We start from the raw sequence: 15,804 nt of genomic DNA on the forward strand, positions 1-15,804 counted from the left end.
ACTTATATCAATGTCATTAAAAGAATGTTGCTTTTCGATATTCTCAATGTAGTTTCTTACCGTCGAGATCCCAAAGTATTTTTCTCGAAAATGAAGGGGTAAAAAATGCTGTGAGCAGAGGCCACCACAACCCCTTGAAAAACAACTTTGATTTCGTTCCTTTTTCGCCAACTGCTTTCTATGAAACGTCTTGGCGCCCCGCCACTTTTTGTCCTTGGTGACGCCAAATTTGGGTTTTGGATTTTGAGTTTTGGATATACTTTTCTGTGCAGTCATCGAAAAGCTGAGAGACAGGGAATACATCCCAAAGCTTATTCGATCGAATCGGGATGCTAACGATGCATGACCTCAGCCCTATCTAGAATACTTACAGGAGATATTTGAGCACAGGAAGGAAATCTACCTCCATCAGGTTCTCCTTCATTTACCTCCATAATTCATCATCCAAACATTAATAATTAGTTAGTTGATTCAATGGGAAAACTTCGGTTGCTTCAATGACAGAGTTGGAACTTGTGCATCACATGAATGTCTTGATATACCGTGTCTATATGTGATGACGCTCCATATCTATACCTCCTCGACAGGCCCGTGGGTATCATCCAAAATGAATGCGGGCTTGAAGAATGCAATACATCTCTGAGGCTCATACTTGAAACACTTGGAAAGATGTCTGTGGGGGGTGAGATCACATTGATAGAACGAAGTCATTTTCCTGAGTCACCAGTACATGGAAAATGTTAATCTCTCAGTAAATATTAGCCTATCATATTCTCATCTCTAAATCCCACCTCAACTCAAAGGAACAAACGTTCCATTGGCACAATTGAATCCCAGATCTGGATTCAACGTACTCGTAGCATTGATACAGATCACCGTTGGGTTTCTGTAGTCCTGCGGATAGATCTCAATATTCTCCAAATTGAAGTTCTTGCAAGAACTCTCGGTATTGCACTCGATGATAATAGTTTCTGTCTGCTGCAAATTTGGCAATCCAGCATCGTACCAGCACGGGTCTGAAACACAAGTACCATCTCCAGGCTCAAAGGTATTAATTGTTCCTCGAAAGTTTTTCCACGTGAAATCCTCCATATTGACACTCGCGTTGTTCGGGCGTCCACTGATTTGGCCAGGTTCGAGCTGAGTCGCATTAGATCCTTGATTGTAGTATGTTTGGGTGACAAAAATCGGGAATGAAACATTGTACACGCGGATATCTTCCCATGTGATATTTTTTGCGATTCCTTGACCTCCAATCCAACTCTTGAATCGGGCAGCATAGACTGCATCAACAACTGTGATATCACGAAAATGGATGTTCGATACATTGGCAAATGAAGCTTGATTCTGTCCAAGAGAGCCAATGGACAAGCCATGAGATTGATACCCGATTGTTGCCTTCTCAAAAAGAACGTTGTGAGAACCAGATTGAACAGCACATGCATCGTCTCCATTGTATATGATGGAATCAGAAATGTGAACGTTTGTAGCTGTGACACCAAATCCATCGGTATTGAATGGAAAACCGGAACCCGTAGAGAAGGAGTCGATGATGCTATTTTTGACTCGGATATTACTTCCTAGAAGTTGAACATTCCACGCTATTGGCTTGCGTGATTTGAAATAATTCATACCGCCATTGGTAGTGTTCAGTTGGAAAAGATGTGGTCGATTGGCAAGACCAGTCCCATTGACGGGATTCGCGTCCCACCATGCTTGGCCATACGAGTTTATCCACCCGGTCGTAATGTCTTTTGATCCTTCATACTGAATCTTGGGACCGGCAAATGCAAACCAGTACAAAGCGGTGGTATATGTAAGTGCATTGGAGGTTGTGACAAGGTTTTGGATATAGGTGATATTTTGGGGAAGATGAAGATTGCCTTCTTGACGAATGATCACATTTGACAAGTTCTTTGCGGAGATTGGGCTGAAGATGTTGTAATCGACACCTTTCTTGAACTCAATAATTGAGTTTGAGGAGCACTTGACAAATGCGGCAGCTACCGCTGGTGAGTCGTCGGCTGTTCCATTTGAGGATTTGTATTTCGAGGGTATTGTGCAGATTTTTGCTGTTTCATGGCCGTTGCCATTGCCATTGCCAGCTCGAGCAAGGGAAACCAGTGAAGATATCACGGCAGTAAGTTCTAACAACTTCATGGTGGAAGTCAGTTGGATTTTGAAATCTCGAGGAATATCACCATGCACACTTTGACTGTGGCAATTGTTTGGAGGGTTCTGATTTTCAATTTCAACGTTAAATATTAAGTGGATATGCAAAGGCTGATCAATTGCCAGAGATGAGTTTCCAGGATAACTTCACTCACACGCTGGACCAAGTACATTTTATAAGTTTTACGTGGATATTCCAATCCAACTCTCTCTTGATTATCCGGGGTCTTCAGAATCCATCCAAGACAGACTGCGGGGTAAAAGTGTTGGCAAACGGAATTTGTTGCTCCATGACGGAATGTATTTAAAAATGTTCTTCCTGCAGACGTGAACTTTACTACACCAGAAAAACTTTCCAAGTCGTCGGTCTCGTAAATATCTGGTCGTTGGTTCTTTCATATGTGCCAAGCCAGCCTCAAATGCAGTTGTGTGCAGCTCCCCGCAGCTGACAACACAACTTTGGGGTAATGTCGTAGATCATTACCCCTATTGGTGGGATTTCTCTCGGATCGGAAGGAAAAACAGAAAGGAGAGAAGCGGCTGGTTATAGTCGCATAGTATTTTGAGGCACCAAAAGAAGGGAATAGATTTGGTTACAGTGTTTCTCCATGCATGCAACCAAATGGCAAGAAGCTACATGCGCTTTAAGGCGAGTTGATGGTACATACTAAGTTTCTACCATACTCCTCGTCATTCTTTTCAAAGTAATCGCTCCTGGCTGTTAATATTGTGGTGTGTACTGCACATGTTGCTGTACATCCTGTGTCTCTGGGAGTATAGAAACCAAGGGGAAAACTCCTTGTGACCCCCACGCGCCTTTCAGCATCGAAAGACCTCAAAATTACATGACTGTATAACATTTATACAATACATATATTGCCATACAATCATGCAATGTGGCCAAATATAGAATAGACATGAGTCATGACCTTTACGGCATACAAAATCCGCAAAAGTCTTGACACGATGATTTTCTCGCAGGCTCTAAAACATACAGGCTAAATACCCTTTCGACTCCATAACCAACAAGCCAAAACAAAGAAGTTCAAAAGTAATCTTGTTGACTAAGTCAGACATTACTCCAAGTGTTCCTTGGATCATTTAGGTCCGATTCTTTCATCGAGAAATGTGTTGTCTTTATAATTGTCTTTGAATCCGTCTTTTCGTCCATAGTTTTGTCGAACATTTCTATTTGACTACCAGTCAAGCTATCGGTACTCGCAGCACCTCTGACTTGCGTCTCACGTTGTACCAACCCGTTATTGGGACGTAACTTCAAATCGTCTAGTCCATGTTCTTCGTACATGGTGTTTTTGAGAATGTCGCTTCGGCCTTCCGGCTTTCTTTTGGAACCGAAAGTTGAGGGGTAAGGATACCGAGCTGGATGAGTTGATTGTCTGGTCGCAAAATTAAAGAAGCCAGGTATCATTAGTCGAACAAGAGGCAGAATATCCGGAACGCAGCCTATAACCAATGCAAGACCAGTCTCGATTTGAGATATGGTGCTGTTAACATTTAGTCCCGGGTCAGGGGCATCGGGGTAGAATGCACGGTAAGTGAAGAAAAGACGACAGATTCCGATAGCAGTAACACTTGAAAAGAAGCGTTAGCTCGTGACGAACACAAAAGGGGAACAATGATCAATACCCCAAGCCCATGCATAAAATGAAGATTGCTGCAGCCTTTTTTCGTGGATTCAATTTGAGATCCTTTACCATATAGATTGGAATGCATAGAACCATTAAGTCTGTCAAAATAGTCAAACCAGCAGTTGACAATATAAAATTGACGCCATTGATGCATTTCCCTCCCGTTATATATTTCCCATCTTTGAATCCAGATGCTACAGGCCCATAAGGTCCAATTCCCGGATCTGTGGCATTTGCCTTAATCTGAGCCGCCAAATCCATCTTTGTCGAGTAGAAGTTATATGAGAACGGTATACATTGAAACATATCGACAAAAAAGATGGTGATCATAAGGGCGAAATTGATGCATAAGAGTGCATATGAAGCATATCGAACCGTGTGTCTTATTCCCCCAAGTCGAAGATATAGGAGAATCATGGAAGCCTTGACGAAACCGAGGATTGGATTATAGCAAAGGGAATCAAACATTGACCACTTCATCTCGGTAGGTATGTCGATATTGAATTGGACAAGATCTGATGATTTATAGCCATATTTTGCGTATGATGTTACTAGTGTCCAGATTAGCATTATTGGAACCAAACTTCAACATCTAGATTAGTTGATAAACCCTTCCATAGTTCTGCTGAAAGTATTCACGGAGCAAATCTTTCGTAGATAAAGAGACATTGCGAAAACCAGAGACTTCAAAGATCTCCAGAAGTCTGCGAAAAGAATTACTCACGTCCGTATATAGCGACAGTTTCCACAACCGATAGAATCTACATTTGTCTCAGCCTCAATTTCAGACGACAACCTTAATTCTCAATGATGTCTTACCCAAGCTATACTCATACAGATATCACCTAAAAAATATTTAGAAACCAAGCAGTGTAGGCCAAATTTCAGAAGACTCACTCCACATCATCAGTCCCTTCCATGGTGATTTTGATACTAACCTTGAGGCTAGACGCCCAAAGCAGAAGATTGAGCCAACAACTTCAAAAACAACGATAATGGCTAAACATGCGGTATTCAATTGCTTGACCATTGTAAAAGGCGAAGATGATACCTCGCAAAAGGCACTCCACTAGACTGAAGGTTCATCAAGGGGGCTTCGATCAGTTTAGAAGATAAGGTTCGGAAGCGATGGATAATATCATATATTAATGTCTGGACTCCGGTCGCTGATAGAAGATCTCGGTGAAAATTCACAAATCTGTTCCTTCGCGCATTTGAATTAGGACCCTCCTGGATTTCTTAGCAATACCACCCTACATTTTGTGGTGTCGTGCAAATGCTATTTTGGTCTTCTAGATGCTAGAAAGTGAGGTTCAAGAAGGGTAACACAATCAGGGGTGAGTGCTGGGGAAGTGGGATCTGCAGGATAAGCCCTTGGCCGTTTGAAAACTTCAATCCTACTCAAGAAAAGGCTTATCAAATAAAGACAGCAATACCAAGTTAGAGAACAACTATCCATTGCCTTGGCTTACATACTTTTGGCCATTGGGGTGATACCTAACATGCTTGATAGAGATACCTGACATTAATCATGCCTTTTGTCTTTGGCTCAAAAATTCTCAGCCTGTTTATTTGCATGATTCGCGAAGCAATACCAAGTGAGTATAGTATGCATTGGTAGAAGCTAGCTGTAGTAATTGCACCATCGAGCGGATGAGGTGATATAACCGGCTTAATTGGAGGAAGAACAACAACTGGATGGTGGTTGGATCTGCCCTTATCGCTCTGACCAATTCCCGTGCTACCCGCCGATTCTTGCGCGGGGCCCATTGTTGAAGGGACGAGAGAGTGTGGTTTGAGATAGACCTTAGCGTAGAGAGCGGAAGCTAATTGCGATTATGTCTGTTAAGCCCCTGTTCGTGATACATGGCTCAAGGGCCCTACATACTAGGTGCCAGTCGCCGAAAGCTCGTTTTGAACGTGTGATAAATGTTATGGGTAGATTGGGCCTGCCAAAACCAGCCTAGCACAAGTCTACCTCGGTCCCGATGACATTACAGGAATACGACGTTGCGGAGTACAGTCCTCGGTGCTTAGATATGTATCAAACATTTGAGTCTGGATCCTGTGGACTACAGTAACAATGTTGATATCGCACTCAGGACGGCAATAGCTTGAGTCGAGGGATTCTAGGTTCAAGCTTTTTATTGAATTTCACAAACAAATGTTTGCAGGAGGTTGATAGATTTGCACAGACAAAAAGCGTTAGAACTTGGCCCGAGCTAAGGGGCTCCGGAAGTATAGAGTATGGAGTACTCCAGTATGCTCACGTCCACTCGTTCATCTCATTCTATCCTTTCTTTCCTTCGCTGAATCATTCCCGCTGCCTGCAATCGATATTGGGCGAACATGTTTTGACTTATAAGTGGCTAAATTGTGGGAGATAAGCTTATGTTGGCACTTTGTACACCCGAGGTAAAGTCACTAGGAGACTGAGTATACGAGTGTATAATGTTTTAATGGCCAAACTCGAATTGTATTTTACGAACTAATCTTGCAGCTATTAATCTCAGATGGCAGTGCATTGCGAATCCTTCTAATATAGCAAGGAATTGGTAGACCCACCGAAGAAAATTTATGTGTGTAAGCCCTGTAGGGTACGGAAGGAACCCTGAGAGAACCCGACCAATACTACTCAGTTTGATTTATCCACAATCTTGAGTTTTTGGCATCGACCGGCCAGCGCCCCTGACTCCTAAGAAGGCTCCGTTACTTATTTTTTCTGTTTTAAAAAAATAGTCAAAGCATGTCTAGATTTTGGTTTCCTCAACGGTATTGGAAGAATGGAGGAACCGTCGACGGAAGAGGCGTCATCTTCAAAGCATTTGGTGACGATTAATCTCCTCTGCAGGATTGAGATTTTAATCACACCGCATATGTATGTGCTGGGTACAGATATACCTATATCTTTTGGCTCTTCTTCTATTCCATCCTTCGGGGCCCTCTTTCTTCCCTCTCCTACCCTCTTTTCCTTCACCTCTTACTTAAGAGCACAGCCGAGAAATAAACGACCGAAACTTAGTAGGCGGAGCTCCATTCTCTCCTAATGATCTTTGCAGCGATGAGAAAAGCATTTCCACAAAGAACGGACATATATCCACCTCCAGATTCTCAACTTTAAGGTGTTCACGGCTGTCATACCAAATGAATGTCTTTAGCCCCGCATATCCATGTTTGTTAGTCGCTCGCCGCTCTTTTGTCGCCCCTTCATTCAAATAAACACCACCGGCAAGCATATACTGCTTCTCATCTGTGATTGCAACCTATTTGCACATACTATTTAATTTTCGGACATCAATTGTCATCATCCGGCATCAAGTATCGATGTTTTCGCCGTTTCTTGCCACACCATGAGGCGGTTTATCTCCATTTGGTCTCTGCCTTTACCAAACTCGGAACGACTACTCCACACATATTGTGATAATCCACACGTTTATATTGTTTGGTTTTTATGTCGAATCTCGTTTTCACTATGAAAAGGCAAGTTGATCCCAATAGTTCGTAGGTTCTTTCCTCCACTTCATCGCTATTGTAGCTTTCATTAGTATACCCTCATCATTTCCATTGTTCTGCCCTACCTGAGACTATCTCAGAGTGGTCAAAGTCAAGATGAAGTCTTCACTCTTTTACAACCTTGTTTCTTTTAATGCTGGTCTAGTTGCTGCTACAAATGCTCGCAGACAAGACAATGGCACTTCTTCAACAGCACTTTTTGATTTTGAAACTATCCAGTTGAAGACATCAGATCTCGCACAACTCAATGCTTCCATGCAAGCGCTTTTCACATTTGGGAATGCTTCTTCGGTAGACGCATCAAGCATTGCTTCTTCGAGATCGGCGTGTAAAGTCTTCCCTGGAGATGCGGAATGGCCTGCGGATGATGTCTGGGATATCTTTAATGACCTACTTGGTGGTGCGTTGATTAAAACTATACCAATCGCATCAAGCTGTTATAATGATTGGAACTATGTGAGTCTACTTTAATACTTAAAGTCTTCAAATAAGGTGGAATGTCTCATAAAATTCACTAAACGAATGTTGTCTTCCATGTCCAAATTTACCTTAAACGCTACTTACTTGATCAAATTGGTTCTTCAAATGACATAATACTAATAGATTGCATAGAACGCAGATAAATGTGCCTTTGTCACAGATAATTGGACTAACTCTACCATGCACGAAGAGGATCCCACATCCATGATGTCCCCAATATATCAAGGTCTAACCTGCATGCCTACCACCGACCCAACAGCAACCTGCACACTTGGCGCTTATCCCGCTTACGCAGTCAATGCCACAAATGTCGCACAAATACAACTTGCCGTCAATTTTGCAAGAAATACAGGGATCAGATTCGTGGTCAAGAATACAGGACATGAGTTCTCTGGTAAATCCGGTGGAGCAGGTGCTTTGAGTGTCTGGACTCATTGGCTACAAGACATCAGATATGAGGGTGCTGAATTTACCGATGCGGATTTTCCTTATACTGGACCCGCTTTCACATCCGGAAGTGGTGTTGTTGGTGTGGATATTATGAAGGCAGCTAGCGAGCAGGGAATGGTTGTTGTTGGCGGCGAAGCGAGAGATGTCGGGGTTCTAGGAGGTTACATTCAAGGTGGAGGACATGGTCCTATGACTTCAGTATATGGACTTGCTGCAGATCAGGTCATCTCTGCTCGTATTATCACAGCCGATGGAAGATTTGTTACTGCATCCTCAACTGAAAACACCGATCTTTTCTGGGCTTTACGTGGAGGTGGTCCCGCATCATGGGGTGTGGCAACATCTCTCACAATCAAAGCTTACCCAACGACTCCCGTCACAGTTGTAACTTTCACATTCGCCTCTGGTGGCAATGTCACCGATGATGCCTTCTGGCTCGGTGTCCGTGCTTATTGGGAGAGCTTTATTACCTTCAATAATGCCGGGATCTACAGCTACTTCTTCGTTTTTCCCCCTGCAGCTTTTGGAGTGGATTATTTCATCATGTCTCCATTCTGGGCTCCAAATCACACCCAGGCTGAAACCGAAGCCTTGTTGGCACCTTGGTTTGGAAAACTTACTGCACTCGGCATAGACTTTACACCAGTATACAATACCTATGATACATTATACGAAGGATGGGATGCATCTTTCGCTCAAGAAACTGTTGGTTCCGATGACGCTATTGTTGGTTCCCGACTCTTTCTACAAGAATATCTTGAAGATGAAGCAACATTCAACGCAACATTCGATGCTTGGTCAGGCTCGTCGAGAAACAATGCTTCGCTACTCGTAGGTTTCAATATCAATGCACCAAATGTCGCAGGGGTTGATAATGCTGTTTTGCCCGCTTGGAGAAAGACGACTCTTCACACTATGCAAGGTACATCGTGGACGGATCCTACCAATTTTACCACTATGGCTTCCGCTCGGGCTAAGCTTAGCGAACTCCAACTTGCGTGGAAAGCTGTTACCCCGGGCACGGGAGCATATCTTGGAGAGTGCGATATTGAGGAGGTGGATTGGCAACATAATTTCTATGGTGTCAATTACGATAGATTGTTGAGCATTAAGGATGCGACTGATCCATGGTCATTATTCTGGACCAAGACCGGAGTTGGAAGTGAAGTTGCTAGTGTCGTTAGCAACGATGCTATTCCAGATGAGAATGGAAGATTATGTTGGAATTAGATATACATATGCTGATCAATAAATCACGAGATTAGAATCCAAAGGCAAGTGAATTTGTTCATATGACGGCTGAAGGGTGACGCCTTTGATGAATAATGCACATACCAGTGAAGTTTAATGGGTCTCGTTCTGTGTTCTAATCCAAATGCTCCGAAGCCTGAAAGCCTAGTAGCTTCCACCTCATGTTTGTTGGATAGAAGATGTGCATATACAAATAGTCAAGTCAGAAGAGATAGCCCACGGAGGGCTTGTCTCACTCTTTGCTGCTCTCTAGGCTACGATGAATGTTTTCCACACAGATTGAAGTTGATCAAGGTGAAAAATTGGCATGCTAGAGACCTGATTTGTTTCGTACAGGTAGTCAAGCCTCGCAGCATAGGTTATCGAAGGGGAGACTAGACGCCTACCTCACTTAAGTTTCTAGTAGAAGGTTCTGGACCTTGGAGTTATATTTTTTAGCCGTGAAGTTGATGGAATTATCTATTGAGTTCGAGTTTGAGGATAAAGTGGTATGATGTAGTAACATCCTCAGTCAATTTGCTGGAATAGACTACACAATTCTCAACGATGCTCTAAACTGAGTATTGTAGATGGCTGAAACATTTCCCCTTGTTGATGCAATTTTCCAACCTTAAAAAAATGTACGCGTTTTGCACGAATCTCGTTGATAAATCGATTCCGTTCCATACTCGAGAGATAGTGTCTATTTGTTACTATAGATAAGTATAAGAAAGGATGGTTTTCAGTGAAGTATGATTGAGTCAACCCTTTCATTCATCCCAAGTACCTCCACAAAGTCTGTACAAAGCATTCAGAAATCTCCGCAGCAGTATCCACCGAATCTCTTACCTCACCTTGGTCATTATCACGAGCAACAATGGCTTCAACATCTAGTCTTAGCAAGGTATTAAATACCATGACCACCACAAAGAAAACACTACTTCGCAAGCTCGCCGCTTCTAAGGTCAATTTTTATCGCCATTCTTTGAAGCCTGTTCTTCAAGCCGTTTACGCACTCTATCAAATCGGATACCTGAAACCAGGGATGCTTCTTGATCCGGTTCTCATCAATACTATTGCAGGATGGTGGAAAATGACAGGAGCAGAATTACGCGAAACGGTCCAGAATGAAAACTTGTATCATGATAGTGATGGATTGACAAGAATAGAGTGTATCCATCTGCTTCTGAAAGATGTGTAAGTTACAAGAGTTTCGCTAGGAGGATGGAGGATTCTCATCATTTTTTGACAATACTAATGCGATTTTAGCATTTGGATATGGAATGGCAAGGAAGGAGAAAATGACGTTAATGATCTTTCAATGTCCAGATCTATCTTGGAGATTTCTGCTGCCATCAAATTGAATCCTCAAGTCATCGATTTACTTCTTAGTTCAGTTTATGCCGATGCTATACTACGACATGATGATAAGATACGTTTCCCTGGCTCTCGCCAATTGATAACTCTTGACGACTTCACGGAAGGATTCCCCGAAACTTTTGCAAATATGGGATCCAAGCGGGAGATAGCAGAGGCTTTAAGCAAAGCACCTGAGTGCTTGAAACTCGTAAAGCATCTCTCTGAAAACTACGGAGGATACTTGATCCCCGCGAATGGTAAGTTAGTGATACCCGGATTTCCAGATTCTGTCCGCCAGTTTGTGGTTGGTCAAGCACCGAAGCACTCTTCCGATACATCCCAAAACCCCAATGATGAGATGTCAGGGCCGATGGTGCTCTTTCATGGCACGACTCTATCATATTTGCCAGGTATCCTCTTGAATGGGTTAAAAGCGAAAAGCGAAAAGATTGGTGATAAGATCTCTACCCTCTTCATGGCAGAGGAGCCTGCGAGTTCCTACTATTACGTAGGACGCCGAGTGATTAAGTCATTATGGGAACCAGATGTTCACTCGTACTGCGGGGTGCTGTTAGCTTGTGAGCTTTCACGAACGAGAAAACCCGACTGGGATTATGAAATACATCCTGACGGCGATGTCCAGATTGGTAGACCCCAACCAATTCACATCTTTGGCCCCGAAGATACCAGGTTCATCAAAGTAAGATATGTATTTATTCTTCCATATTATGTTTCCTTTAACTACAAACTCGCTCCTACACTTTCGACCTTGACACCTTTGATGTTGAAAGCTTTCAAGTCGAAAATCTTCCAGAGGGTTTAAGCAGATAGGTCCGAGAAACTTCAAAAGGATTACCTGCTGCCCAGGCCGAAATCCAAGAAAATCTAGACTTTGCAAATGGCTCGCCTTGGAAAGAATTTGTTATACCTACATAGATAAATAGTTTTCTGTTCCGTATTGTACATAGTTCTCCATTCAAATCATCTTCATTCGCATCATATCTGTCTCGTGATTGATACAACGTAGATCTTTACAATGAATTAACTAGGGATCAATCAAAACCACGCCTCAATAGTTGAAAAAGCGAAGCACATAGTACTATATCCACCAAGCACCATGAAGCCTTTAACGTCTACCTCTACCATTCTTCTTCTTGCTACTTGCCATTTTTTTTACTCCACTAGAGCGAGACACCACTCATCATCATCAAAGTCTGTATAAGGATACACTTGATGGTTTCTCCAAGACTTCGATTCAGTTCTGGATAAATATTCCACACATGCATAAAGGGTTTGGATTGCATCATTTTACTCCATTGCCGAGTTTGTGATCAGCAATTTGCTGCGAGCGATGGTGGAAATATGCATCGCAAAATTCTTTCAATCCGGTGAGTGTTCCTATCGCAAATTCTCCCACAAAGCACCTGAAGTTCCTTGTAGGACTGGGCGCAAAAATTCAAACCGCGACAAGATAGAGTCAAGATACCATCATCTAATTTAGGTTGATTTCGACGGTAAGGTTCTTTCCAGTACAAGTTTAATGTGATAATTTGTCACATCATGTCAACATCACTTAATCATATTCAAAACAACATGTGTTTGTAATGTATTTTATTCTTTCTCCACCCAAAGACTAACGATGTAGTCCTATTTTAAACGCCAGGTAATAAACTCCTTAAATTCAAATTCCTGCCCAGATGACTAGATTTAATGCTCATGCTCTTCATAAAACATTATCTAAGCACATCATGCGTAAAGCTTCTTCTCGTAACTCTCCATGTTGACACCACCCTCAAGTTGAGCACTGGCAGTTCTCAATTCGAAACGGGTAGTACCGTTTTCAACAGCCTCGTGAAGAGCTTGAAGACTCATTTGACCACAGTCTTGGAGAGAGTGCTTCAAACCTGCAGCGAGGTATGGAACAAACTTAGTGACGGAACTATAAAGCATTAGCGTTGGAAAAAATGAAATGGTTAATGGACATCATACCCTCTGTGTGCGACTGCACCAGATACACCCTGAGCAACGAGAACACTGTCACCCTCAGAGAAATATCTGGCGGTTCCAGCGTTGCTCTTTTGGCTGTCCTTGGCACCAGCACCAGCCTTCTTATCTTGCATAGCATCGATGGAACCCATACCACGGTATGCCTTGACAAGCTTACCCTCACGACTGACGAAAGAAGTACCTGGAGATTCAGTGGTACCAGCCAAGAGACCACCCATCATGATGGTAGTAGCACCAAGAGCAAGACCCTTGACAATGTGACCAACGTTTTGGATACCACCATCAGCCATGCATGGAACACCGAAGCGAGCAGCAAATGAAGCAACGTTATAGACAGCAGCAGCTTGTGGTCTACCAACAGCCATAACCTCTTGAGTGATACAAGCACTTCCACTACCCATTCCGATTCTCAAACCATCAACACCAGCAGCAATCAATGACGCAGCTTGCTCACGAGTAACGACGTTACCTCCGATAACGTCAAGATCAGGGTATTTCTCCTTGATATACTTAACCATCTCGATTTGGTACATGCTGTTACCTTGACTGCTGTCAAGGATAACAATGTCCAATTGAGCATCGACCAACTTTTGAAGACGGATTTTATCTTCGGGCCTGGTACCGATAGCAGCAGCGCAGATCAATTGCTTGGAATCTGGAAGTTTGGAAGCCAATGGGTAATGGATGTTCTTGTTCAAATCCGATCGGGAGATCATAGAAACGAGGTTTCCGTCCTTGTCAACAATTGGAAGCTTTCCCTTCTTGGACTTGGCGAGAATGGCGTTGGCCTCAACCAATTCAGTACCGTATGAAGCAGTGACCAAATCTGTAACCATAACACTTGAGACGGAGGCGCTATCATCTTCAAATTGGATATCTCTGTTGGTAACGATACGACAAGTTTGGAGCCCAATTTTCCGGTTTCTGTTTTTGCAGACATGTTAGCGGCTGCAAGATAGGATCATTTCCTCAAGTAGTAAAGATGAAACACCAAAAATCATAAAAAGTAATTGTCTCCCCACGACCTTGCGGTCAATACGGATGAACGAAAGTTATTTGAATTATGTTTTAATAATCATGTAAAGGTGCAGGTAGGGAGGGGTAAGAGAGAGAGAAGAGGAAGTACGAACCTGTAACTGGGTATCCTCCGAAACCCCACTTCTCCTTCAAATCCTTCACTTCACCAACAGTTGCCTGTGGGCTAAGTACGACAGGATCGAGGATAAAACCGTTTTCGTATCTCTTAACCTTTTGAACCATCTCGGCTTGCTCATCGGCAGAGCAGTTGTGGTGAATAACACCAAGACCACCTTGTAAAGCCATGTGAATGGCCATGTCGTGCTCAGTGACAGTGTCCATGGGAGAAGAAACGAAAGGAGTCTTGAGGGTAATGCGCTTGGTGACTGGAGAGTCGAGAACGACCTCAGAAGCAGCAAATCCAATGTAACCTGGAAGAACCAAGAAATCATTATAGGTCAAACCTCCGTGCTTCTTGGAATCGATCAAATCATTGATGCTGAGACCGTCGCGAGATTCATACTCCTTGAGAATTTCGAGAGCCTTTGTGGCATCCAAAACTTGCTTAGCTGGAGCCAAGAAGTCTGAAGCAGATGGCTTGGAATCTCCGTTTGCTTGAGGAGACATCTTGAAGAGATGTACGGGTAGATGTGCGAGGGAAAAGTAAGAGGGGAATGAATTCAAATCAAGAATTCAGAGAAATGAGAAAAATTGAAAAAGATGACAAAGAGATAGTCGACCTTTGAAGTACGAAGAAGAGAAATTGAGGTTATTGATGAAATCCAATCTCTTGAATGAAAATGTACAGTCGACGGGTTGAAGTTTCCTTCTCCCAAGAGAAAAAAGAGAAAGGGAAAAAAGAGAAGAGAAAAAATTATTATGAATGTGAAATATGCGGGGCGAAAATTGCAGAATGTTTGAGAAACTAAGCCAATAATGGTTAAGTGGTTTGTCGATAAGAGAGAGTCACGTGAAGATATGAAAAGCTCAATGCATGCCCAGATGAGTATGGATTGGGATTGAGCAATGAGAATGGAGCAATGAGATGACTTCGAATAAATGACTGGGGATGATTGAGAAAGATGCGAGGAGATCGAGAAGTCCGACCTACCTAGATACGTGGATACCTAGGAAGTAATCGATGAAGTCGATAAATGACGCTCCGCTTGGCCACTGCCGTGGAGGCTTTTTCGCTGCGCTCTAGCAGTGATAGAGGTAAATGTAAATATTGTATGTGTGTTGTGATCTTGTGTATAGTAAGTAGGTAAGTAGGTAAATAGGTAAATAGGTAAATAGGTAAATAGGTAAATAGGTAAATAGGTAAATAGGTAAATAGGTAAATAGGTAAATAGGTAAATAGGTAGATCGGTATCTTTGATTTATACCAATTTGTATGTGATGATCACATGCTTTTTGCAATTTTCCATATATGAAAGAGGATAAACCTTAGGGAGCATAATAGCAAGACAGCGAGCGAGCGAGGAAAAAGGTAAGACCGATCCGACACCAAAGCATAATAAAAGACCGCCATAAAACCCAAAAATTAAATGGAATGGACGAGTTCTACTGGGTACAAGGATTTATTCTCCGCGCTGTGAATTTGGATTGGCTCATACATTCGCTGTGTTGTCAACCTATTTTGCTGGAGCAACGGAAGCGAAGCGTGTAAAAGCAAGAATTGAACGTAAACAAAAATTAACCCTGCGTTTGATCCAAGAAAAAGCAATGGATTGATTGTAGTGTGAAAAAAAACCCTATTTCAACAGTGAGGTATGAATTGAGTGAATGCTCGGTGCCTGATGATGTGAACAATATCCACTACCGGTGCGGTACACAGGACAAACTTCAAAGTGCGTCCTACCTAGTAATAATAATAAGCATCATTATCATTTGTACCTTGATCAAGTGTTCCACTTCCACTTACGGA

At 42.6% G+C, this 15,804-nt stretch overlaps 5 protein-coding genes across 5 annotated transcripts; 2 read left to right on the top strand and 3 right to left on the bottom strand.

Annotated features, from left to right (window-relative positions):
- Window positions 1-792: 792 nt before the first annotated feature.
- On the bottom strand, window positions 793-2,160 carry Bfra_009151 (putative extracellular exo- protein; the record flags this gene model as incomplete). Its single annotated transcript, XM_037339502.1, has 1 exon — window positions 793-2,160. The coding sequence occupies one exon, from the start codon at window positions 2,158-2,160 to the stop codon at window positions 793-795; it is 1,368 nt and encodes a 455-aa protein (XP_037191068.1).
- Window positions 2,161-3,241: 1,081 nt separating this feature from the next.
- Window positions 3,242-4,851, bottom strand: Bfra_009152 (putative cfem domain-containing protein; the record flags this gene model as incomplete). The annotated part of the gene is made up of 5 exons (XM_037339503.1): window positions 3,242-3,764; window positions 3,820-4,372; window positions 4,546-4,582; window positions 4,641-4,666; window positions 4,719-4,851. The coding sequence occupies 5 exons, from the start codon at window positions 4,849-4,851 to the stop codon at window positions 3,242-3,244; spliced, it is 1,272 nt and encodes a 423-aa protein (XP_037191069.1).
- A 2,579-nt stretch (window positions 4,852-7,430) lies between these two features.
- On the top strand, window positions 7,431-9,494 carry Bfra_009154 (putative fad binding domain protein; the record flags this gene model as incomplete). Its single annotated transcript, XM_037339504.1, has 2 exons — window positions 7,431-7,790; window positions 7,947-9,494. The coding sequence occupies 2 exons, from the start codon at window positions 7,431-7,433 to the stop codon at window positions 9,492-9,494; spliced, it is 1,908 nt and encodes a 635-aa protein (XP_037191070.1).
- Window positions 9,495-10,371: 877 nt separating this feature from the next.
- Bfra_009155 (uncharacterized protein) lies at window positions 10,372-11,676 on the top strand (the record flags this gene model as incomplete). The annotated part of the gene is made up of 2 exons (XM_037339505.1): window positions 10,372-10,691; window positions 10,764-11,676. 2 exons carry the CDS (start codon window positions 10,372-10,374, stop codon window positions 11,674-11,676), a joined length of 1,233 nt encoding a protein of 410 aa, XP_037191071.1.
- Window positions 11,677-12,575: 899 nt separating this feature from the next.
- On the bottom strand, window positions 12,576-14,504 carry Bfra_009156 (putative inosine-5 -monophosphate dehydrogenase imd2 protein; the record flags this gene model as incomplete). Its single annotated transcript, XM_037339506.1, has 3 exons — window positions 12,576-12,792; window positions 12,843-13,784; window positions 13,987-14,504. 3 exons carry the CDS (start codon window positions 14,502-14,504, stop codon window positions 12,600-12,602), a joined length of 1,653 nt encoding a protein of 550 aa, XP_037191072.1. The 3' UTR covers window positions 12,576-12,599.
- Between the last annotated feature and the right edge of the window lie 1,300 nt (window positions 14,505-15,804).

This window comes from Botrytis fragariae (genome assembly GCF_013461495.1).
Source record: "Botrytis fragariae strain BVB16 chromosome Unknown tig00000101, whole genome shotgun sequence".
Lineage (NCBI taxonomy): Eukaryota > Fungi > Ascomycota > Leotiomycetes > Helotiales > Sclerotiniaceae > Botrytis > Botrytis fragariae.